The following is a 25,514-nucleotide window of genomic DNA, read 5'->3' as shown; positions in this document are numbered from 1 at the left end:
CAAAGACATGCCTGTGCCTCATATCTCACATGGTAGAGCTATCCTACCCTCCTTACAGATTAAAAAGATAGAGTCCAAATGACTTGCTCCAGGTCATCATTACCAAGTGGTTGACCTGGCAATTTACTCAACACCAGTGTCGAACACTCACGGAGTCACACCTCAGTGCCCATGACACAATGCCCTGCTCCGGTGTCCCTGATACTCATGATGTCATACCCCCAGCATCTTCCTCCCGAAGCAGCAGAGTGGGTTTAGTCTTCCTCTTCACACTTTCTCTGGTAGCCTTTACCACTCTTGGCTCCTAAGTCTATCAGGAGAACTCAACGGGAGGAAATTTGACACTACCTCTCTGGTGGTTCTCTCTGTGATGTCTTACCTGTGTGGGCAATCCCTTACAGGAAGAGGCTTTGTTCATTATGTGCTTTACTCATAAAAGATGAGAATCAACTGTGTGACTGACTGTAGGGGACTGGCTCATAGGAGGGCGTGTGTGTTCACAGGACTGAATCTGTCTCCAGTAGAGCAGCATACAGCCCTGAAAAGTGCATCAGGGTCTGAAGAGGAACTTGTCCGTGGAATGCTATTATGTTGGTTAAGAATGGGGGGATGAGGGGTTGGGGATTTAGCTCAGTGGTAGAGCACTTGTCTAGCAAGCGCAAGGCCCTGGGTTCGGTCCAAAGCTCCGAAAAAAGAAAAAAAAAAGAATGGGGGGATGAGACACTGTGAGGTATATACCTTTCATTTACTGTCCCCAAAGAGCCAAATGCCTTCAACTCTTCAAGAGGCGAATTTCCTGATGAGAAGATGCATACATAGTAGATATAAAGGCCAGAGAGGTGGCTCGGGTGAAGACTGAGCCTTTGCAGCCTGTCTGCACTTACTGCCTTTGCAGAGGACCTGAGTTTGGTTCCCAGCATCCCCATTAGGCTGCTCAGAATGACCTGTGACTCCAGCTCCACGGGATCCATTGCCCTCTTCTGGCCTCTAAGGGCAACTGCACTCAGGTGCACATATCCCCACACAGACACACTAAAGAAAGACAAAAGGTTTCCATCCTTTGAGCTTGTTTTATTGATATTCGTTAGTGAATGAAATCTTGTCACCGGTCTGATGCATTACAACAGGCTTTTAGGTAGTGTGGCTCAATGTTGATCACCGGTTTGCTAACTACACTATCACGACCTCTGAAGTGCCGGTTCTCACACTGGCGTTTCCAGTGCGGACAGGAGGCCCCTCTGAACATGTGACACGGTCCATCCACGCCAAGGTGGTCACCCTCCTTTGCCGTCCTACCTACTGCTTTAAAAATACATTCAAATAAAAGGGTATGTTACTTGGAGTGACTGCACACGTACACGGCAACCAGGAGAGCTGAGAACATGATGAACCAGCTCCGTCTGGAGAATAAATAGTTTGAAATAGTGGGACTGAAGTTTGCTGCTTGGGGACCTTCTCGAGCATCCTTGGTGGACATAAGGTGACCCTTGCTCGATTCAAGGACACATCTTTTGCTGGGGGAGGGGTTGTTCGTGTGATAATTTCTAGTACACAGGGTGCTACATCTTCCACAGATGTCTGGGGCAGGTGACCATGTGACACACAGATGTACAGCCATCCTCAGACAAAAGTAAATAAATAATATATACCTGGGCCGGAATCAATCTCTCTCTCTCTCTCTCTCTCTCTCTCTCTCTCTCTCTCTCTCTCTCTCTGTCACACACACACACACACACACACACACACACACACACACAGAGGCTGGAGCTGGAAGCAGAGAGGGCATCTGATTAAAATACAGCACACGTGGATAATAAATAAAAGTTCGTCACTGCACAGCTGACGGCGACCGACCCAGGTCACTCACTTGCTCCCGCTTCTTCCACTCATAAGCACCTCTGGTCTTTTCCTATGGGTGGAAATGGGGACAGTACACTTGGGGGATGGGGAGGAAACGTAATTCTAGTTTTGAAACGAGAGGACTGGAAAAAAAAATGCAGCCACAGAATGGCCACAGAGTTCTACCACACGGCCCGAGCTCCCTTCAGAGTGCAAAGGGGCCAGCAGCCATCAACCCTGACACACCCTGACCCAGGATGCACTGCGGTGTGCTATGGATTCGGCCCCTCCCCTCCACTGTGTATAGGGCTAACGGTCTTGTCCCTTTTCCCCTTGATCCTATGGTTACAGTGATAACTGGTCACATATCAACCTGGCTGTGTGACACTGGGTCCCGGAAATAAGCTATGTCATTAGCAAGTCAGCGTGTGCGCCCCTTGCATTTTGGTGTCAGAACCAAGAGAGAAACTGCCAGTACTGAGACTTCCCTGCAAATGAAAATTCTAAAAATGGAAAAGAAAAGGAAAATCAAACGAACAGAACTCGGAGGGGCCGCCTGATGGTGCGTCGTCGGAGTGTAAATACATTCTTTTCGCGTCAGGCTCTAACCCTGACAACTTGTGACAAAATGCAAGGTTAACTTCAAGTCAGAGACATGAGAAGAAGTCATGTCTAGAGAACAGACAGGCCGTCGGGGCAGGATAGTGCAGACCTTGCCTTGATGAAGCTGGGCCACCTACGACTGAAAGGACAACTCTCTGAGGGCGGGCAGCCCGGTCGGCTGTCACAGGCAAGCAAGGAGACCTGTGCCACGTGGCGGCTGCGTGTGCAACCAGACAGTCTTAGGCAGAATTCACCAGATTCCTATCCATGGGATAAGAACAGCCTTGGGAATTTCAGTGCTTCTTAAAAGTAAGGAAGAAAGGACACCACCTTCCCCTAGGTGAGCTCAGGCGCCATCCTCCCCAGAGTGTGACCTTGTAGGGTTATTACTTCCTGTGGATTGGAAGAGAGAGTCCTGTATACACACCATGTGGAGGTCCACCTCCCTCCTCGAGGCACACGGTTGATCTGTCTAGCTCAGAAGAAGCAGACCTCAGAGGAGACAAGGGTGTGAGTGCTCTGTCGGGGACAGGAGGCAGGGAGCAGATGGGGCAGCGATCCCCCAGCCTCACCGCAAGCTAGTCTGTTTGGGGAGCTTAGCACCCATTAAGATGCCAGAGGTGAGGATTACAGGAGCCCTCATCTGCACGCTGGACCCGACCATGGTGGGGAAGCTGCGATTCCGTCGGATGCCACTGGGGCACCCAAGAGGCAGTCCCTCGGGGACCAGGCCCCCAGGGACAAGAGCGTGTGCTGGCCCGGTCGGTCCACAGAGGAGAGGTCCCTGATCCTCAGTCAAGGTGGGGATGTGGGCTCGTCCTGAGTTCACCACTCTGGCCACCCCAAACCTCCTGACTTTGTCCACAAGGTTAAGGTTGGAGACAGACACGTCCGTCTGGCTCTCACTGCTCCTCACGTGCTTCTTCTCCCTCACCTCCCTCAGGATGGAGCTGGCAGGCTTGGAAGCCAGGAAGTTGTTGTAGGGAGGGCTCGTGCACTTGAACTCGAAGGAGGGCGGGGAGGCCGAGGGCGTCTGCATAGGGGAATTTGGTGGGGTGGACGGGATCACAGCCATCCTAGGGGTATAAGAGTGGAGGAGGGAGCCCCTGCCGGCTCTGTCCCAACTCTGGGGGTCGTACACAGCCGCTGAGATGCCTCGTTCCTTCAGCAACCACACCAGCCCCAGGGACGTGCTCATGGTTGTCGTGGACTCTCGGACGTTTGTGAAGGACTCGGCCAGGCTCAGTCTCCGGGGGGTGCATGGCGTGGCCACCGGCGTGGATTTCAAGTGGCTGGTGCTGCTACAAGATGGAGCTGGGGCTGAGTTAAGGCTGAAAGAAAAGGGACGGCTGGTTATGCATCAGAGTGACATGTTTGCAACAATCAGTGGCCCAGTCTCCTGCGTGGTGTGCAGAAGGGGTAGGAGAGGACACCCCCTGCTGTGCCCTGTGTGTCTGCATCTGTTCCTCATTGAGGGAGGGGGGGTCCCCTTACTGTGCTTCAAGTTAACAGGAAGCCGCATATGGTCCCTTGCGCATCCCAGAGCTTTCTGCTTCTGTACGTGAAGCAGCAGGCTCTAACGTCAGATGGCTTAGTGCTGCACATGGCTGGTAAGCAGATAATCCTGGACTTGAACCCACGTGTGAAGTGGCCCCAACTGCTATCAGGACAGGACAGGAAGCAGGCCCTTCAGCAACCAAATTACCCCCTGAAAGTCCTTTTTCCAAACCTGGACCTTCCCGAGTTAAGATGCAAACCAGGATTGTGAGCAAGAGAGCTTGTTACAGGAACTGCGAAAGAGCAGCTGAGGCACAGTGCTCAGCCTCTGCCCCTTGCTGTCCCAGCTCCCTTCTTCCCCCTGCTGTCCCAAACTCCATGGGATGCAGTGGGCTGGCCAGGGCAGGGAAAGGAAGCCACCTCTAACGTGACTGATCTGTCTAGGATCAAAGCCCACAGAGTGTTAGCCATCTGGATGACTCTGACCAGAAGTCATGCTCATCCGCCCCAGCCTGTTGACTGGAGACCTGTGGGGTCCCAGCATCTGTGATCCAGCTGGGAAAGCCACCAGGATGCAGGCAGCAGGGAGAAGTGGCAGCCTGTGCTCACGGCGCTGGCTTTCGGGGAGGTCTGCCCTGCTTCTGAGAGGGTGCAGAGGGACAAAGAAGAAGCTATTGGCACCACCGCGTGGGACCGATGTCAGTGGCTGCTGGCTCTGGGCTTCAGCTGGAGTGGCCAGCTGAGCAGTCCCCAGGACTTAAGTCAGAGTGCCCTGTCCCCAGGCTGCTCAAGGGAGGCCTAGGCACCTAGGGCAGGTACCAGCTGGAAAGAGGAAGGGAACGGAGACTGTCTGGAGAGAGCGCAGCAGTTCCTGGGATAAGAATGGAAGACTTGGCAAAAGGCACAGGAATGGATTTTGTAAACACTGATAGTTGCTAGAAGGTAAGAATGTTCTAGCCTAGAAGGATAATGGGTGTGGCCATCCCTATGAAGGTTTTCAGGGTTTTTATTTCCCCTCCTGCTTCATTTCTTCCAACCTCGGGCAAGGCAGTCCCCAGCCCCCTTATCCCTCGAAGCTCCCCTTACCCCTCACTTCCAAGGCTTTTCTGCCCCGCCCCCCATATAGCCACTTCTGGGGGAAGACATACTTGGGGCAGTCTGAGGCCTGTGGCTTCAGTCCAAAGTATACATTTAGTACTTGGCTTCACAAGGGACATCAACATTCTGTGGCTTTAAAAGCAACTTCTTCTAAACAAAGTTACAGGCCTGGAAGCCAGCATCTCCCTGGGGCAGCAAGGGACAGAAACAAAGCAAAAATCCAGGGACCCCCATTGGGTGAAACCTTCTGTTAGGACATCATTAGTGTTGACATTCAGCTGGTCTGGGGGTTTAGCTGGGTTAGGGTAATGGTCAAGGCCATGTTAACCAGGCACAACCACAGAGACACATGGAAGCCTCCATTCCCCAGGTTAGTGGTAGCCACAGTTGCACACACAGCTCCTTGGGCATGGCCCTGCAGGAGCAGGCTCCGTTGGCCGTGTGCTCACCCCCTGCCTTGCCCGTGGGCTCAGACTCTCTGCCCTATATCTCCTCTCAGCTCAACGGGGCATATGGTTGCTTCGCCGCCATCCTCACAAGACCTGTGGAGAATTATTCATAGTTTAAGGCGCTCCCAGGGGTGGCTGTCCCCTTTGAGCTGGCCCTTCACACCACCCTCCCTAACACCATCCATTAACTCTGGGATCTAGACTTTGGACTGTGTCACAAAGAACGTGTGTGTGTGTGTGTGTGTGTGTGTGTGTGTGTCTGTGTCTATGTCTGTGTCTCTGTGTGTGTCTGTGTGTGTGTCTGTGTGTGTGTCTGTGTGTGTGTCTATGTCTGTGTGTGACTGTGTGTCTGTGTGTGTGTGTGTCTGTATGTGTGTCAATGTCTGTGTGTGTGTCTATGTCTGTGTGTGACTGTGTGTCTGTGTGTTTGTGTCTGTGTCTGTGTGTGTGTGTATGTGTGTGTGTGTGTCTGTGTCTGTGTGTGTAGGGCGGCGTCACTCTTCTGTGTTGTGAGAGACCATTCTTTCTTTCCCCTGGAAGGCAAGGAGGGAAGCCAGGTGGCTGAAATCAAGTCAAACAGACCAGCATCATTCCAGCTGGTACTGGGGACAGAAACAAGCCCCACGGGGCATGCGGCTCCGCCACAGTGTTTAACACTGGCCATTAGAGTCTGGCTGTGGTGTGTGGTTCCTGGAGTCTGCTCCAGGGAGATGAAAGCCTCTACAGAGCTCGGTAACTCTACCGTGAAAGAACTCCATTCTCCGGACTCAGCCCGGGGGCCTGCAGAGATGACGGCTTCGGTCATCTAAAGAGGCCCGAAGAACTGACATTATAGCTGTGGAGAGGTTTCCCGGACCCCTACCTACCCTAGATCTGAACAAACAAGGCCTAGGCGTTCAGAAAGAAAGATGGGACTCAGAATGAGTCTACAGATGCCTATAAGAGTTTAAGCCTGTTGGGCTTGGCTCTGTGTATGCATATGAGTGGATGTGTGTGTGTGTGTGTGGTGCCAGAGGTCAACCTTAGGTATTGTTCCTTAGGCACCATCTACCTTGTGTTTGAGACAGGATAGTCTCTCTCACCAAGCAGGCTAGGCTGGCCAGCCGGCAAACTCTAGGGATCTATCCACAAGCATGTCGCACCAGACCTAGCTCTTTTTATATGAGTGTTGGCGCTCAAACTCAGGTCTCGGTGTCTGTAATTGGCTTTTTTTTTTTTTCCTTGACAAGAGTCTCACTATGTAGCCTTGGCTGTCCTAGAACTCATTACATAGACTAGGTTGGCCTCAAATACAGGGATTTAAGGCATGCGACACCACACGTGTCTTGGAATCGGCCTTTGAATGAACCTCCTGACTTTCATCATGACATCTTGTGAGAAAGGCCTGTCCTTGACTTGTCCCATTTCCACCCACTTCAGGGCCATCCACTCCAGGGCCACAGTCCCTTACCTTGGCGTGACCCGCGTGAGCTCGTCTGAAGGGTGCAGGATGCGGCAGGTGGTAAAGGTGAAAGTCGAGTTGGTCTGTGACATGCACTTCCCAGGGTGGTGCGCTAGATCAGGAGAGGAAGGAGAACAAACACATTCTTTGCGCTCACATAAACCATGACAGAAGCTAATATCCAGCAGCACCCTCCACAGGTGTGAGTAGCGACGGGCTACCTTGTCAACTGGATCTGGGCGTGGAAGTCGAGACACCAATGTTCTGGACTGGCGGTGGCCTCTCAAAAATAACCACGTTTTTGAGCACTGGTCTGCAGAGCATCGAATCCCAGCTTCCGGCCCAATCCAGACAGGGTTCCTCATCAGACTTCTTGGACCAGTAGTGGATCCAGTTCCCGGGTTATCGGGGAGTGCCAAGGAGGCCTAAATTTAGTTTTCCACCTCAGAGCTCAAATCTGCCTTGTTCCAGCATGTTTGCTGTCTGTTTCTTTACAGTGACAAGCAGATACCAATGCTCTGCCCAGAGGAAGGGGGAGTGGGCATGGCTCCTGAAAGCAGGGCATGGTTCATACAGCTCCCTTTTCTGTTCACACAAAAGGGGCTCAGGGAAGCTGGCTCCACTACTGTCCAGACACCTGAGATGATCATGGTGGGAGGTGTTCTCAGCAGCCTTAACAACAACACACAGGAGTTCCCTGGGCCCAGTCTGGTCTGGCCACACCCTCATCCCTGCCCGCTTTCATTAACACAGTCTCTTAAGACACCCATTTTCACTAAGTCTGAGGCAAGATGGCCTCCCTTGAATGCTCCAAGATGTTGTTAAGGCAGCTGATGACCAAGGTTGGAGCGAAGCAAATCAGGGTAGCATCAGGACCATGCACCAGAGAGCCAGCAAAGGAACGGGGAGAGAATTGAAGACGACATCGTGATTGTCAAGGTCATCCTAACTCATAACTTGAGCATCGAGAGGAAAAGAAATAGCGAGTGTGTGCTGTGGGGGACGGGGGGTGCGCGTCAAATCCCATGCAAGATAAAGTCATGAGACAAGGTGCCCAACCGACTGCCCAGCCCTGCAGCAACTCAGCCCCCAGAGACCTCCTGGGAAAAAGACTCCAGCTTCAGAGGCCAGAAACCCAAAGGCTATGAAGACTCAACTACAAGAGAGAATCTTCTTGCGGAAGTTTTCTCTTGGGTTTGGAAAGCAAAAAAAAAAAAAAAAAAAAAAAAAAGGAAAAAATGGATGTGAGTTAAAAACAAAACAAAACAAAAAAACAACTAAAAAAAGACAAAGGAGGGGCTGGGGATTTAGCTCAGTGGTAGAGCGCTTACCTAGGAAGCGCAAGGCCCTGGGTTCGGTCCCCAGCTCTGGAAAAAAAAGAACCAAAAAAAAAAAAAAAAAAAAAAGACAAAGGATTGATACGGAGTCGGCTGGAGACACACCACAGGGGGTGTCTGGAAGAGAAGGGGGACCTTGGCGGTGTGACCCAGCTCTCTGTCCCTTGAGGGCCGGGTGACACCTGGAGTGGCAGCCAGTATTGGGACCACAAACAGAGGCTTAGCGGGAGGCACAGAAGGACACACAAGCAAATGAAGCACGGGGACTGCCTCTGTGAACCATGGCGTTAGCACTGGGTGCGAGCGGTGGTCCCCGAGCTCGGGTAACCGAGAAGATGCTGCGGGGTGCCAACAAAAGAAAGACCCAAGCTATGAGGAGAAGGTCAGCCGGACAATCACAAGTCCTGGACAGCAACAAAGTCCAGGAACAAAACCAACAGGAAGCCTGAGAGGAGGTTATTGGGAAAGACAGAGAAGGGGAAGGAGCAGGCAGATCATTAAGACACATGGTAGTAGGAGGGAACGCTAAAAATATTAACCCAACAAGGCAAGGCAGGATTAGAATTAGAAGTGCAGCCCCATCTGGACGCAAGGCCAGAATGCGAAGCCGCCCCTCCCCGGCCCATTAGGTATGCAATCTCCAGGGAGGACATTTTAGAGATGGGGTTGAATCATCAGAAGGAAAACCCATCACATCCAAATGGGTTTGGGAGATAGGAAAAGGCTGCTAAAAATCCACACACCCCCTCACTCCCCAGGAACAAAATGGACAGCTCTGAAGACCAAGAGGATTGATTGTCTAAAGAGCCAAAGCCAGAGAGATTCGGCCCCTCCACAATACCACTGGGATGCCTGGGTGCTCGAACTCTCGGTGTCACCACGGACTGCCGGGACGCAGCTGTGCCTCCCTTCCTTGGGACACAATACAGAGACAGTGAGTTTCACTGGGAAGAGCTCTCCAGAAGCCCCTCCTGTTTGCCCCAGAGAAGCAAAACATTGAATCCTCAAGCCACCGGCTTCTGGGAAGAGACCAAGCTTTGAAAGCAAGAGACACGAAAACACCCTTAGCAGAGCTGGGGCTTGGGTTCAAATCCGGAGTCACCGAGACCATGCTGCACACCGAAGCGTAACGCCCAGCTCAGCTGCAAGTTCAAAAATGGTGTTTACCTCACAGGCCTCGGTTTGAGGGTACAAAGGGCGGGGTTCCTTGGAATGGCTACTCCAACTTCCTGCTGAAGTCCTTATTCTTGTCTGAGCCTGACTTGGAGGGCTTCCAGCTGGAGAGACGGACACTGCACTTGATCACAGCCTAAGGCTGCGTGGCAGGTGTCAAGCAGGTTCGAGGCCATTGTTACTAAGCCAGCCAGGCACTTCCAGAGGTTCTGTCCTGAGCTAATTTGGGCTCTGTGCTCAGTAAGACGAGAGCCCACTCTGTTTGGGTTGCCTGACCACTAGAAATGTGCTGATAGTTTTTATATAGAAGTGGATTTTTCTTTAATTTAACAACCCTAATCCTTACGTTTAGTTCTTCCTTCTCCTGGTGCTGATGCCAAGCACTGGCTAAGTTTTAAAATCAACTAAACCTTGGTTACCAGAGACCTACAGGGGTGAAGCACAGCAGAGTAGTGTACCACAGGCAAACGCTCCCTCTGGCCAGCTGTGTTGGAAGGCGCGGGAAGGGTGGGGCCCACTCTGCTCCAGATGTAGCCTGAGTGCTTCTGCTCGGAGTGAAGGCATCTGGGAAATAACACCTCCCGTTTGCCTATGGCTAGGACCCACGGTGGGTCACCCCTGACACATCCCTAAGTCTCCAACAGAGTTGGGGGATGTCTACATTAACCAGGGGGCTGCTGTCCTACAGAGGGTGTAGGCTTCCCAGGATAAAGTGCTAAGAGGAGAGGGATCATGGCAGGACTCAGATGCTCTGTTAAGCTCAGGAGCCCTACGGGGACTGACGGATGTTGGGACTCTGCCCACTTGGGCAGCCATGTCTGGACACATGTTTCATGAAGCCCTTTCTATTCTCTATCCTCTGTGGGCCAGGGCAAGCTGGCATGTGCTGGAGTAACCACTTTCCTCTCTGAATGACACCCTAGAAGCCAATCTTAAAAGGACCATCCCAGGGGGCTGCTCAGAGGCACTGAAGCCTGTTGCTGCAGCTGGAGTCTTGAGAGGCGACATAAACTGAGGCTGTGAGGAGATGCTGGCCCTGCCACACAAGACAGGGGCTCGTGTGTCCCAGGAGACCCAGCGCTTACTTATGTACCCAAGGATGACCTTGAACATCCGATCTTCCTGACTCTGCCTCCCAAGTGTTAGGATTATAGGCGTACACCACTCCTGGTCTATACGGTGCCAGGGCTCCTGCACACTGAACAAGTGTTCTACCCGCGGCCGAACCGCGTCTTCAGCCCAAGCTATGTAAGATCACATGAATAATTTCTAAAAATGTCAAAAAAATGTCCAAATGTATCTGAAAATCTTGAAAAAGGGCCTAGTGGCAGGACTGAGTGGGACACAGTGAGGGAGAAGAGCTTGCTCCCTCGGGGCACCCGCTGTGTGACTGACTGAGCAGAAGCAAGGGTTCGCTGGGTGGGCCTCCTCTTTTCTGTGGCAGGCCGTCCCTTTTACTCCTTTTGCTTCTGAGCACAGCTTGGATCTCTGTGTTGGTTAAGAGGTGGCAGAAAGCTATTTCCTGGCTTCTGCCTCTGGCATCCTGGGGCTAAAGATACAGGAGACGTTCAGAGGCCTGTTTTAAATGAGTGCGGTTTTCACAGACTACACTGGTGCCAGGATCTTGGGCCCAGTTGTGAGCCGTGCGCACTGCAGGGGACAGAGGTGGATATGGCCCCGGGGTCTGCATGGGCCAGGCTCGGGGGTTTGTGAGTGACAGATAAGCCAACCTTTCAGTTCGTCTCTGCTGCCAGGCTAAATCCCGTCTTTCCTTCCACTTTGAATCTTCAGGAGAATTTAACTGAGCTAAACTCTAGCGAATTCCACCAACCAGCTACCCATTGAGCTTAATCAACCTTTTCCCACATTCGGGTTGTCCCCGGCCGTAAACTAAAATACAGAGTTCTGGCAGGACCGTGTGGGGACTATCCTGAATAATGTGCTTCCTATGTAAATCCAGAACATAAACAAGTGTTAAAATGAAGTAAAACTATGACCTAAGAGTTATTTTCAACAGTCCATTTTAATCTTCTGGATAATTTAACAACACAGCAACGTGGGACCACCCTTCTTCAGACATGGGATTAAAAAGAAAAATATCAAATGGTGCTTCAAAAGTCACATTCGAACACGCTAATGAAACCATCTGCGAAATGGATCTTCCCAGTCTTCAGCGCTGCTCAGGATCAGCTGTAATTGTAATTACCTTCTGACTCAAACTTCCTGCCTCTGACACTTTCCCTAGGGACAAAGCAGCTCCTGGGAGCTGAGGGACCAGGCCATGGGACAGAGGTGTTTCCACAGAGACTCGCCAGCCTTTAACCCACCCCCTCCCAGGACCGTGCATGAAAAGCCTTTAGGGTTTCCAGTGTGACTCGATATGTCGGAGACTTAGACTTCTACTCCTAACAGCAGAATGGTTCGGTCACTCATGGGAGGAAAGGAGCTATCTCGCTCTGCTTCCAAGCCATCACATGGCTCTGCGTACCCTCCCCCTGCATGGTGTTTCCAGAGAAGAGCTTCCCTGGGGAAACAAGCTCAATGGGGGCGCCTCTCCTGAATGCACACCTGGAGTCCGATCCTTTACAAATTCTGTTCTACGTGTGCTTGGCTCTCCTCAAATCAAGTTGTTGGGTGAATGTCCCACCAGGCCCAGCAAGAGGTGGGACAATAGGACAGAGGGTTGCTGTTATATATATAGGACCCACAGAGGCTGGGCCTCACAGCCAGGACTCTCGCCCTTTGACCTCTCATAGCAGCTCTTGGTCCAATGAGTTTTATTCTTTCTGAACGACTTTCCCAAGATGCACCTGGGGGAGCGGTTTGTCCTCCAACTTCCAGGATTGGCATTCCAGCTAGGAGGGATATATGTGACCTTTGACACCTATTCTGGTAGCCATGGAAGTCAGCCAGACACGAGTATGGGGCTCTCCGCCTACAGAAGGGCCCAGTGCTGATGATAAAGGGAGATTTGAAACTGCAGGCTGCTGTCCTGTCCCCCCACCTCAGTTTCCTGGGAATTATAAGTCTATCCCGCCAGGCCTAATTGAGTTCTCACTTCCTCTGCATCACCAGGTAACTTACTTCTAAAAACTCAAAACATAAATTCTGTGATGGCACTGCCCAGGTTGGCATAGTCCAGGTCAAGCCCCTTGACCATGGCTGCTTGTATTTCAACTGGGAATACAGGACATCAATTCCCAGCTTCATTCTACCTTGGATTTCACAGCAAGTCAAGTGCCGGGGCCTGTAAAAACTATGAGGCAAAAAGGGGAACATCCTCTCCTTGCATGTAGTGACCCAGGATGTCCCAAGGAGGATGGCATGAGGCCGTTCATTTCTCCTTACACCTGAGCCCCAGCCCAGTGAGCTAAGAGCTCCAGAAAGCAGATGAAACATCTGGATAAGCAGTAAACACATGACTCCCCAGAGGTGCTGGGAGCCCCGAGCATAAACTTTCCATCCCTATGGTCACACTGCGTTTACCCGCAGGTGGAACGAAGGCTAGCCAGCACACCTAGCATCCTCCTTGTAAGAGCTGAATGACACCTCTTAGTGTGTACCAGGTTAAAGAGGGTCATGAAACACTTAAATAACACACGCGCCTTCTCTGAGGCTAAGCCACGTCATAGCCGACATGCTTCCAAGAATTCTGACCACTCCCTGCATGTCCTGCACATATGCACATCCTAGGGCCAGTCTCTCCGTCATCACTTCCCTAAGACTGCTCAGCTTGCTCAGGCTGGAAGTCCAGAGAGGACGTGGGAGACAGACCATCAGATTCGGGGTAGGATGGCCATAACAGAACCCAGGTGTACCTGTTCTCAGGGCCCCATAGTCCCACTTTTTAGCAGCCTCTCCTGCTCCCACTTGCAGGGCCCTAGAGCTCCACAGTGGGCAGAGGGACCCACTTGTCACAAGTGGAGGATTTGGTCTCTGTTTTCAAAACAGGACCTGACAATGGGGAAGCTTTTTCCTGTCATCCACACAGACGAGCGGAAGCTACAGACACAGAGTTACTACGGGTGGTGCCAGGAACAGAGATGAGCATGGCCCAGAGCTCTGCCTCCGGTAAAGGTGTCAGGTTCACAGGACTAATTGAGGTGCCCTCACCAGACCCCTCCTCCTCCTCCTCCTCCTCCTCCAGGCCCGCTTGCTCTGGTGGCTGGTGCATCTCCTCTGGGGAAGCCTGAGGCTGGCTGGAGTAACTTCTGCTGCCTGAGACAGTCACGTGTGCTCGAGACCTCTCACCTGAGGTCTCCATGTGCTGAATTGGTGTGGAGGTAGCTAGGCCCGCCAGAGAAATGTGGTCACCTGTGTCATCTTCCTCAAAGTCGTTAAGGCAGTACACTTCATCCAGGTCAACGTCCAAAGTCCGGAAGCCCTTGGTGACCACACCAGGGCGGGGGTCCAGGATGCCCCCGAGGTGAGGCTGGGCCAATTGCTGCCAATGGTGAAGTGTGGCTGAACCTTGTTGGGAGAAAAGAGAGGGGTCGATACAGGGAGAAGGCAGGGTTAGGATGTCAGCTAGAGTCAATGTTTCCCACCCTCAGAGAGCTCAACGTGAACACCTGAGCTTGCACAGGACTGTGAGAGGGACTGAGGGCACCTGAGCTTGCAAAGGATTATGGGAGGGACTGGAGTCACCTGAGCTTGCATAGGACTGACTGTGGGAGGGACTGGGGTAGAGCTGGCTTGACCCAACTGGACAACAGTGTGTCCCTGTCACACCAGGAAGGAAAGGCACTGTAAAGAACCAATACTTTCCAAAGTAAAATTATGTTATATACTGTGTGCCAACGATGTCTGGTAACAAAGTATTTTAAACCACCTGATGCTAACCCCCAAATTTATTATCCCTTTGCTGACAGAAGAGGGTAAAATGGTGAGGGCCACAGGAAACAACACAAGAACAACCAGGGATCAAGAAGCAACTGGATGCTCAGGTACAAGGTTGCTGACTCCCACACCAGACCCACCTGCAAACAGAAGCTATGGAGGGAGAGCAGAGGAGCCCGGAGGTGAGGATGCAAAGTAATAAGCCACAGGAGCCTAGAGCAGAGGTGCCATCTCAGGGTGACACCAGACCCTAGGACTCAGGTGTCAGCCTGAGGGTTTGTAATAACACCGGAGTGTGTCCCTGATGACCTCGTGTGTCCTAGGTGCTCTACCAAGAAAGGTGTCACAAGGCCAGGAGTGTCTGAGAGCCTGGAGGAGGAGCTACGTGGCTTCTCAGTGAGTGTGCTGTGGTGCTCCATTCTCTGCCCAAACCTCGGGTGGCCAGTCACGCCTTGCAGGATAACACCATCTGGCAGAAGGCCCAGGAGGCTGGGACCCACAGCCCTCTTCTACAGACCCAGAAGACACTCAAATGTACAGGGCCACAAATAAACAGACCTCATGCTGCAGACAGAGACGCTTAGAGAGGCCCTCAGAGAGAGGAGACTGCCTGCACCGCGGCTCACAGCACCTAGGGCTCCTTGCTAGCTGAGTCAAAACCCTGCGATAGGGAGTGCGGGGAGGGCTGTGAGAAGCAGCAGCCTTGTAAGCTAAGAGGAGAGACAGAATGGTGGGTGGGGTGGGAGAGGCTAGGGTGGGTGAGGGGTGGTCCCGGCCAGACACCCGGGTAAGGGATGACATAGAGGTCTTAGAAGGATTCTGAAAATGAACTACTCCAATTTTGCTTAAAAATAAAAAGAGAAAAAAAAAATTAACACACTGTGAACCCTAATACCCTCCGCCCAGGGGTCCACACCAGGTTTAGGGACACATGTTACATCCTCCTTGATAGATTCGAGTCTACTGAAAGGGGAAGGAAAAAGAAATACTTTCTATCCGCAAAAGGGATGGAATCCACACCTATAAGGATTTCCTAACAGGTCCTCAACTTGGGACAAAGCGCTGGTATTTTTGTGGCCACAACTGTGGGAGAAGACAAGGCTGCTAGCGCCACCCAGTGGCAGAGGTCAGTGTGGCGCTCTGCACCCCTGTGATGCTCTGGGGCCCCACAGGCAGAAGCCTCAGCCACTGTCCACAGAGGGAAATGCACACCAGGGGACGTGCAGTCATCTGTGAGATCCTGCGCTCCAAGGTGCCACACACAACTGTCTCATAAGGCTAGCTCGTGCCGGACACGGCAGTGTCTCTGTGGTCTACCCCCATGGCCTTGACAGAGGGTAGGAGGAACAGGCAAAAGCACTTTTAGTCTGTACTCGGCTGTCCTGGAGCTCGCTCTGGAGCCGAGGCTGGCCTCGAACTCAGAGATCTGCCTGCCTCTGCCTCCCAGTGTTGGTGTGAGCTGCATTCTAACTTTGCGCATTATCTTCAGGGCACATGTGAGTGGCCCTGCACACATACATCGTAAGGATTTCTTTGACCTGGCTGCAATCCAAGTGGGATGTGGGAGGAACTCAAGACATGGTAGCCATAGTGTGAGCTAGATCGCCACCACACAGAGACCCAGTACAGGAAGAAGTAACATGGGAATGCAGCAGCGCCGTGAAACAGGCTAACTCCGACCGGAGTGGGGAGACTAAACTATGCAATGACTGGCTGCTTCTGTTTCCTCTCCCTGTATAATTTTTCTGGTGGGGATGAGGTGAAAAGCAGATCTCCGGTGGGTTAACCCTTTGTCTTCTCCACTAACAGAAGACAGCCTGGAGACTCCACCCTGCCTCTGTTCACTGACATTTGAAATGATGGCGTATGAGCTCCACATTCCGATAAAAACTAACTGTGCTCTATACGTAAGCACTGCTGTGCACTCCTCCAACTTCCTAGTAGGGAGTGTCACTCACTAAGCTAAGTGGCTAAAGGTAAGTGGATCGGAACACAAGAGCTTGGGACAGAGTGGGCTCAGTGGTAGCAGGGGCTGGACACCAGCTATATAGATGGTGCCAGTGACCCACAGCAGAACTTCCAGGTGGGTGTCCAGGGCCCAGCAGGAGGGCCAGACACTCGTGCATTGAGGGATCCTCTGTCACCTGTGACAGTCCCAATCACACTGTCCATGTGCTTCCTCACAGAAGGTCATGGGGAGAGCCTGGCAGAAGCCATCATCAAGGCCTACGGGATACTGTTTTACCAGCACTCACTCAATGTGGGCTGCACCACACACCTGACTCCTTTAGTTTCAGGACTCCCGGTTGTCTCTGTTCCTCACACTGCATGTGGGAAAGAGACACTCACTTGCCAGAGGTTGCATTAGAGCGAGCAACCCATCTGGGATTAAAATGGCCGCCACCTCTGGCACCCATCCCTGGAAGCACTCGGCAGAGGATGCTTCCCACAGGTGAGCCTCAGGAACGCAGCAAGTCGGGTGTTTTCAATTCCACAGACCCAGAAGCTATCTCAGCCTTAGCTATGGTTTTTGGCACATCAACAGTGAGCCATCAACAGTGAGCCTCAAGAATACTTTCTCCCTGGCTGGTTCTGAGGCATTGTGTAGAAGCCCAGACCCTGACACATCCAAGCCCCAAGCCCTTCTATAGGAATTCCACCCATCTCCTGGCTGGCTGGCTGAAATCCTTTCTTTGATATGGAGGGCAAACATGACCGTGAAGGCCACCTTACCAGAGCTGAACACAAGTGCCTTACCTTGTCCTTTCTCTCTGTCTCACTCTCCTACCCGGCCTCATTCTCTTGTCCAACAGGAAGCAGGATATGACTACCACACTCCTCCCACCCACCTGAGAAAGGGCAGAACACAGAAGGCCTACTGCCTGCCTCAATCTTTCAAGATCTCTCTCTCTCTCTGTGTCTGTCTGTCTGTCTGTCTGTCTGTCTGTCTCTCTCTCTCTCTCTCTCTCTCTCTGTCCCCCACCCCTCTCCCTCTCCCTCTCCTTCTCCCTCTCTCTCATCTTGAATATTCCGTTCTTGCTTAACCTTGAAAGGCCTGGTGAAAATGAGAGAGCGTTCATCACACCTAGCTCCACCGGGTTGGCTGGGTGACACATGAGGAGGTGGCAGGACAGCTGGCATGGAGAAGGAGATAGACAGAGGACACTGTTGGCTTCTACAATGTTCCCAGACAATGGCCTCCAGGGACCTCACCCCAGGTGCCTTTCCCTGGACTACTGGAGATCAAGGGCATCCTGTCAGTGTCTCACTGGGCCAAATGAGAACATGACCCCAGCGTAATGACCGCCCAGGTCTCAACGGTGGTAACTGCGCACTACAGACCGTGGTGGCTGAATCCGGACAGGTCAGACACTCTTGTTTGACAGCTAATTTGCCTATGTGAGAGATAAGACGGCTTAAGAGAAAGGCTAACTCTCCCGCACAGGACGGTGTTGAGAAGACAACTCTGCTCCCGCCCTCTCTCAGAGGAAACACGGAAGCATGGATATCCACTGTGGAGGGGAAGGAAGAAAGAAAATCAGTCGTCTTTTGAGCAGCTGAGGAAGAAGTCTGAGACACACAAAATGAAGCCAAAAGGATCCTTATCACAGGGGTGTGTTACAAGTCACAGTGATAAGAAGGACTTTTTAATGGTTAACTCAAGTTCTTGGGGAGGAGAGTGGTGCCAGAGGCAAAATTCATCTTACGGATGAGTGGGGGTCTCCTCTGACTCTCATCATAAAAACACTGCCACCCAGGGTGCAAAGTCAGAGAAACAGAGATGAACTGGTCAAAATAAAAGTTTCAAAATCTCATCCCGCAATGCACTTGAAAGATGAGCCCAGAACGTAATGTGGGTGATGAACACAATATAATATAATAATATAATAATAATATAATATAATATAATAATGTGGGTGATGTAACACAGGTGACCCAAGGGACACAACAAACGCATGAGAAGCAGAGAGATGGTGTCTAGCGGCCTTTGAGAGACAAAAGAAGAAAAGAAAAGAAAGTCAGAAATAAAATTGCAGAAATGGAAGGTTTTATTGAAAGGAAACCAGATAAATCGCAGGTCAGAAAACAATCCCCAAGATTACAACTGAATAAACAAAATAAAAAGGAGAGAGCCTCCCTGCCCTGAAAACGAAGAAGGACCAACATACAAACCGTAATCATTAAAATGAAAACAGAAAGAAGGAAAAGAATCCTTCCTCTTTCTTTGGAAATGCAGGGACCGTGGCACACGCAGGTTGCCTGCTCGGTAAGGCTGACGCGGACCCCACAGCAGCAAAAGCAGGGGCTCATGGGATGAAAACAATTATTCGCTCTCTTTAAGCACAGAGCGCAAGTTTGTTGTGACAGAGACTATCCGTGGCACTGAAACGTTATGAGTGTGGAGTGCAACTAGATTAAAGCATCAACCGTGTTCCCGAGAAGGGCCAAGGATAAAAGCTCAGAAGAGGGCAGACCTACAGATGTCTGACTTTACATCAAAAATATACTACGTTGTTCTAAAGTAGGTCTTCCAAATCACACGGGCTTCAAACCAAAGTGGGGACCGGGGGCAGGACAAACACAACGCACACTGGGTGCTCCTGACAAGGCAGAGGGAGAGAGGAAACAGTGAGGTCTTCTAGGAACTCAGTTTCTGAGCAGCCCCTCCCAGTACTATGGGTGGGGTGGGTGTCAGTGGAGTCTGAACGGCTGACCTCCATCTCTCTCTCCCTCTTTCCTCTCTACACTGGAGATTGCAGGGGGCCTGACTCTCGGCAAAGCACACCTCCAGAAAGCCTCTCTATGAAGAACAGACTGGAACACGTGATCACACACAACACTTCCACATGCCTGGGGCGGGGGTCACAATGCTCGATTTGACAATAAAATCTATGAGGAGCCAACAGATTCCTTCCCCTCCCGTCTCAGACCCCTGGGTTATCCAGAAGCAGCTTGTTGTCACACAGCTACCGTGGAGGGTCTGAAGCTGTGTGGCTGCCACTAGGCTTGGGTCTTAAGGCACTAAGGACAAAAGTAAGAGACCTACAGGCCACCTGCAGGTTTCGCCCAAGAGTGTACTGCTCAAGCCATGACAGAGACTGCAGAAACAGAGGCCGCCTCAGAGGAACTCAAACCAACAGCGTGGGTGGCTATCCCGAAAGAAAAATGAATAGGTAGGACACCGGTGGCTGGCCTTCCTGTGGTGGATCAGGGCCCAGAGAGAGTCGCAGAGGAGGACAGAGAGGGGCCGAGGCCCCTGGTGGTCACCTTCGAGTGGCTTCACGATCTGCAGCTTCTCGGGCAGGTAGGAGCGGCTGCTGAAGGACATGCCAGAGAAGCCCGTGAACTCGGAGAAGCGTGAGTGTGTGCCCAGGGACATGATGCTCTCGGTGGGCGTGAGCGAGCCACTGTGCAGCTCTCCCTTCTCAGCCAGCTCTCGCAGCTTCCTCTCCTGCTCCTCCTCGAAGAACCTCCGCTCAGATAGGTAGTTCTCTCGGCGCAGGGATAGCCGCCTAAGTGCCGTCTCCAGGTCATGGGAGCCTGGTGTGCCTGGTGTGCCCGGCTTCTTATTGTGCTCCTCATTCCTGCAGAAGACAGGGGGTAAGTACCTACAGCCAGCAAAGGGCACGGAGAACCCCCAGGGCAAAGAGACGGGAGATGGTCTGAGGAGACCAGGGCCAGCCACTGAAGGAGTTGTCTCTGTGGGTCTCAACTGACTATTCTTAGAGGCTGGTGGTCGTACCGGGACGGGCTGAAAATTTGCAAAAATGTGTTCTCATAAGCATTCTCCCTCCAGGTTACTCTGGAAGAAACCTTTTGCAGATGGCTGCACCTAGGCCCCAAAGGGGAACTGAGTCAAAAACCTCTTGTCTCTTAAAAGGAAGGTTCTGTGTTCTCAGTTCTGAATGAAACCTGCTCTGATCTTGGAGAACCCCTCTGATGGCTTGGCTGGTCCAAAGTATCTGTTTTAGTGGGTCAGAGGGACAGGGTGCACAGGTGGATGATGGGATTGGGCGCTGGGGTTCTAAAGAGGAACTGGCCATAACCAGGGAGAACACACAACTGACAGCCCCCTACATTCCACCTTCTGAAGCAAATCAGGGAGCCTGAGATCTCCTCGTGCTTCCCAGCATCCAGGTTCCGGGGGGGTGGAGGTGAGGGGACGACAGCGATGATTTGAGGGAAGAATCTGTGAGTTCTCCCTCCATGATGTTATGGTAAATAAAGCACGCCATGAGCATCGACTTGAGATAGTGCTTCAGAAAAGGCCAGTGTCATCGTGGATAAGGTGGGTAACTGGGATGCGGCAGCCCTCATCCGCCTCTCTCTGATGGTGACCGAGCCCACGTTCAAGGTGCACCTCCCCTCCCCTCCCACTGCTCACCCCAGGTCGGCTGCCTCAGTTTCCAGGAGGATGCTGTTGGTTTTGTTATCGAGGACCACGTTGCTGACATCGCTGCCGTAGAAGCTGGAACGGGGGGTGCTGACGCAGCTGGACAGGAGGGAGTTCATGGCTGAAGACTGGTTGGAGCCCGGGATGTTCATGGGGGAAGGGGTTAGCGATCTCTGCTTGACCACTTGATTGACATTTCTCACCGTCTCAAAGACACGCTTCTGGTGGCTGGGGAGGGCACAGCAGCCATGAGACAGCCTATCAGGAAGAACCTGGAGCTAACCCCTCCACAGATGCCTACCGTGAGTGGCCTGTTGTCTAGGGGACTCACAAGCTCCTTGGGGTGCAGGGAACCTCCACCATAGTATGCTGACCCCAGCCGAATCTAAGCTTTGGGAGCACAGCTCAGTACTAGGTTCGGCTAGCCCAAGAGACGCTGTCCATCACAGCCTGAGGCCTGGGCTAGGAACGATGGTGCTCAGTTGCTGCTTTATCCTTGGCAGGCTCGCTTCTTTCAGACTTACAATGAGAGCTGAGGGAGGGCCGTGCTCGCCCACAGACCTTTGTACGTGTAACCATTCACATAAACTAAAACAGCAAAGCCCCACGTCAGTCTGAAGTGTCTACCTTGAGATGATAAAACCCCAATGGGCTATTCTTAGAAGCTGCTGTTTCTAAGCACTGGACCCACGGTCTGATTTCTCCCTTTTAAGGAGAGAAGGGTGGACCTATTTCTGGGCCGTCTGCTTCCTCTAGGAATACACACACACCAAAGTCACCAGGATACTAGTCACTTGGGAGGAAACGTGGTCCCCAGAGCTCTCAGTGTTCTGTGGAGGTCAAGCCGGGACCTGCTTGGAGGGGAAAGACCACAGGAGTACCCAGGGGATCAGAATGCTGGCTCACGGCACTTTCTTTCCTTAGCAAACATGAAAACGTTTTAAGGTAACTCTTTCTGTTAAGGGCAAAGGTAAGATGAACTTCCCACTCCCTGGAAGTTCATCAAGTGACCGCCTTTGTTGGTTTGGGTTGTTTGGGACTCACACATCTCAGCTGCAGAGGTGGCCTTGAACGTCTAGGCCTCCTTCCTCCACTTTACCCGGTGGCATTACGAGGGCCACAACTCAGGGCCGCCTGCATGCTAGGAAACTACTCTACCCGCTGACTTGTAGCCCCAGCCTTATGAGAAATGTCACTGCATAGTTTACGTCCCTTGACCTGTCAGGGAAGGACCTTGTTGGGGTCTAAGGTCCACACGCGCTAGGTAATGAGCACCAGTTCTGGGTCAGTTTGAGGAGACTTGAAATATAAAAGCCACGCGGCCATACGTGATGTCTGGGGACTCCGGCTCTTCCAGCTGCAGCTCCTTGCGCATGGTTCCCTCGATTTCGGCAGCCAAGGAGTCCTGGGGAAAGACAGAAGGCGTGTGTGGACTGAGCAGGAGCTGGAGGCTTCCGTTTCTGGATGAGGTCTGAGGCCAGAAGGGAGGAGAAACAGGGACCAAGCAGCCTCCAGACTTCGTGCCATACAACTCAAGGCTAAACGCATTCCCTGTGGAGAGAGGATCTGGCAAGCCATGGCCAGGGCAGCTTCTGAGCTGAGCACACAGCACCTCTGGGTGTGCGTGAACAGTCCCTAACTCTCACGTAGCTGAGTGTCTGACAGCAAGGCACCCTTGGCCAAACTACAAAGCTAACACTGTGGCTATGATGTGGGATGGAGGACTTGCGGACACAGGAAAGTGTGTTCATAACAGTGGGGACAAGTACAAATGTCTCTAAGCTTCCGGAAGATCCCACACAGTCCTGTGGCCCCCTTAAACTCCTGACAGGATCCCGTCTCCACCTCCTATGTCACACTACGAATGCAGATTACCCATGGGCACCACCAGATCCAGCTTTTCCTGTGGTCTGTCAGGCTTGCACATCTGGTGTTTTTACGTGCTGAGCCATCTCCCCAGCCTGGCTTTGCATGGCAGTGTTAATGCCTTGGCCGTTCTCCTCTAAGTTACCCAGTAAACTCACCGGCTCACCAAGCTAGACTTGGGTAGAACTGTTTATGTGGGCTATCTGTTTGGGGTGACTAGAAACTGCCTTCTCTGTCTGGGGTGAATAGAAACAGACTTCTTAGGAAAAGTATCTCTGCAAGAGATTCCTCCCTCAATCCCCTTCTCAGCTGCTGAGACGGCTCAGGGAGTGCAGATCAGATCCCTGGGACCCAGAGAACTGACTCCATCCACAAAGTTGTCCCCTGACCTCCACACATGCATTGGCTCCAATCACACAAACAAACACAATAATAAATAAACATTTTAAAAATTAAAACAACTCTTTTCCTGCCTCAGAGAAAATCTGTTATTATGATAGTCGATTGGAGCAAAGCCAGGACCCACAGGAGCTCTTGGGGACTTGTTCACCGGCTGTCTGTCATCCATGTCCAGCCGCTGCCTGGTGGCTACATCTCTACACTGTCTTGCACTAAGATGCGTGGTGCTGCAGGACACCGCTAATGTGTGGTCCCAGCTTAGGGAAGCAATGGTCTGCTAGAACACACAGTGAGCACACTCACTTCCTTCTAAGTAGATATCACAGGGGAACGACTGGAGATTAGACCGGGAACCCCCTTGGTCCTTCATCAAAGCCCTTCAGAGCCCTGACAGCCAATAAGCAGCGCCGATGGGACTAACGAAATAAGATCACGGGGAAACACTACTTTTAAAAAAGTTGATTCAATGGCTCAGTGGTTAAGAGCACTGACTGCTCTTCCAGAGGTCCTGAGTTCAATTCCCAGCAACCACATGTGGCTCACAACCATCTGACACCCTCTTCTGAAGATGGAGTGTAGTTATATTATAATAAATAAATCTTTAAAAAGAAAGTTGATTCAAATTCCTGACACCAACAGAAAGGTTAATAAACACACAAAGAACCAGGAGGAATTCAGGCTCTTTAAGACATGGGTAATAGCAGCCCAGAAGTAACATCTAACTAAACCGAGTTCCTTGTAAAATTATCTCTTAACAGCAGTAGGGAGAACAGCCGATAAAGGGCCAAGTCCCGCTTGCTTAGGGAATCAGGAAGCCGCCAGCTGACAGGTCCTGGTGCAAAATTTAAAGACGCAGCTCACAGGAAAGACTAGGGCCAGGGGTCAGAAAGGGACACGAAGCCCCGGGTGCTAATGGCTGACAATGGTCTGGGGGAGAGCGGGGCACAGGAGAACCCACTCACCATGGGGAACAGGCCCAGGGAGTGGTAGCGCCGGGATGTGGGCATCGTCTTGTTCCGCAGGTTCTTCAGTTCCTCCTGAGCCTCATGAAGCATCTCCATGCATTCGGCGTACTTATCCTCCAGCTCTCGAAGCTTCGGGGAGAGGCGGAGGGTCAGGCCCGCACAGCGCCAGTGAGCACACCCACCAGCCCTCCCGCCTGAGAGGCAGAACCTGCCGCCCTGAGGGCCCACAGCCAAGCGGGCTGGATCCACGGGCTGGCTTTTCCCTTCACTTGGGGAAGGCTTGCAGATTCAGAAAGCTGCGGAAACGTTCACAGTGGGCAAGCCAAACAAGCGCCCAGACGAAACACTAAAGGGGTTAAGTGGCAAATCCGCAGCCTCTTCTCTAGCTGCATCTTCCACTTTTGTTTGATATGGGGTCTCTCTTTGTAGCCTAGGCTGGTCTTAAACTCATAGCCATCCTCCTACCTCAGCCACTTGTACACTGGGATTATAGGCATGCTCCCCAATGCCCGGATTCAAGTCGTATCTTCGAACAGGCTCTTTAACAAGCCCATGGAATATCTTGTTCACCTACCTGTTGTCTATCGGGAGCTAGAATATGTCAAGCCCTGAGCTGGTACTGAATCCAGCCTCCTTATGCTTACAGCAAACACCAGAGGCTGTAGGCACAGAGCCTGGGCAAAGTAATACTATTCTAATTCAACAGGAAAATGTTTATCATGAGGGGAATGACTTAGGCCTAGGGGGAGCACCTTCATGGGAACCTGAGGCCCGAGAGAGTTCAGGCAGGGACACCCACCTCGGCTGTGAGTTGGCGCTGCGCATCCTTGGCAGCGCCCAGGTGCTGGACAAGTTCTTCATTTTCCACCGCACACTAAACATGGCAAAGACAAGTCACCTCTGATAAGACACTCAGGAGCCCAAACTTTCCCCTCTGGTCAGCTGACTGTGAGGAGCTCAGCACCTGTCTACAGAGGACCGTGCACCCCATGCTGCAGCACAGCACTGCCTTTCAGACAACTAAAAAGACAGACACACTTCTAACCAATGTTTTCATTTGTGTGCGTGTGTGTGCGCACGCGCGCGTGCATGTGTAAATGTGTGTAAATGTATGCGTGTAAATGTGTGTGTAAATGTGTGTGTGCATGTATGTGAGTAAATATGTATGTGTGTGGATGTATACATGTGTATAAATGTGTATGAATGTGTGTAAATGTGTGTGTATGTATATGTGTATGTGTGAGCATGTATGTGAGAGAATGTGTATACGTGTATGAGTGTGTGAGTGCGTGTATGTGAGTGTATGTATGAGTATGTGTGTGTATGTGTGTGTATATGACAGCATGTGTGTGAGATAATGTGTATGAGTGTATATGAGTATGTGCTGTGTGTATATATGAATGTGTATGTGTGAGTATGGGTATGTGTGAATATGTGAGTGTGTGTATGTATATGTGTGTATGAGTGTGTGTGAGCATGTGTGAGAGAATGTGTATGAGTATGTGCTGTGTGTATATATGAATGTGTATGTGTGAGTATGGGTATGTGTGAATATGTGAGTATGTGTATGTATATGTGTGTATGAGTGTGTGTGAGCATGTGTGAGAGAATGTG

General features: G+C 51.7%; 1 protein-coding gene across 39 annotated transcripts in view; it reads right to left on the bottom strand.

The window, feature by feature from the left end:
• Nucleotides 1-1,050: 1,050 nt before the first annotated feature.
• The window catches only part of Trak1 (trafficking kinesin protein 1), a 154,683-nt gene continuing 130,219 nt past the window's right edge, over nucleotides 1,051-25,514 (bottom strand). For 6 of the 39 annotated variants that reach the window (XM_087562523.1, XM_087562524.1, XM_087562525.1 and 3 more), the window contains 8 exons: nucleotides 24,700-24,774; nucleotides 23,898-24,029; nucleotides 21,999-22,075; nucleotides 20,662-20,898; nucleotides 19,545-19,861; nucleotides 13,551-13,907; nucleotides 6,937-7,039; nucleotides 1,051-3,773 (listed from right to left, as the gene is read on the bottom strand). In XM_087562523.1, coding sequence (XP_087418649.1) covers nucleotides 3,011-3,773; nucleotides 6,937-7,039; nucleotides 13,551-13,907; nucleotides 19,545-19,861; nucleotides 20,662-20,898; nucleotides 21,999-22,075; nucleotides 23,898-24,029; nucleotides 24,700-24,774 — 2,061 coding nt within the window. In that variant the 3' untranslated portion in view covers nucleotides 1,051-3,010. 39 annotated transcript variants of the gene reach the window in all.

Source organism: Rattus norvegicus, chromosome 8 (assembly GCF_021556685.1).
Source record: "Rattus norvegicus strain SHRSP/BbbUtx chromosome 8, alternate assembly SHRSP_T2T, whole genome shotgun sequence".
Lineage (NCBI taxonomy): Eukaryota > Metazoa > Chordata > Mammalia > Rodentia > Muridae > Rattus > Rattus norvegicus.
Note: the sequence above shows the minus strand (reverse complement) of the source record. Positions and strands in the feature narration are given on the sequence as shown.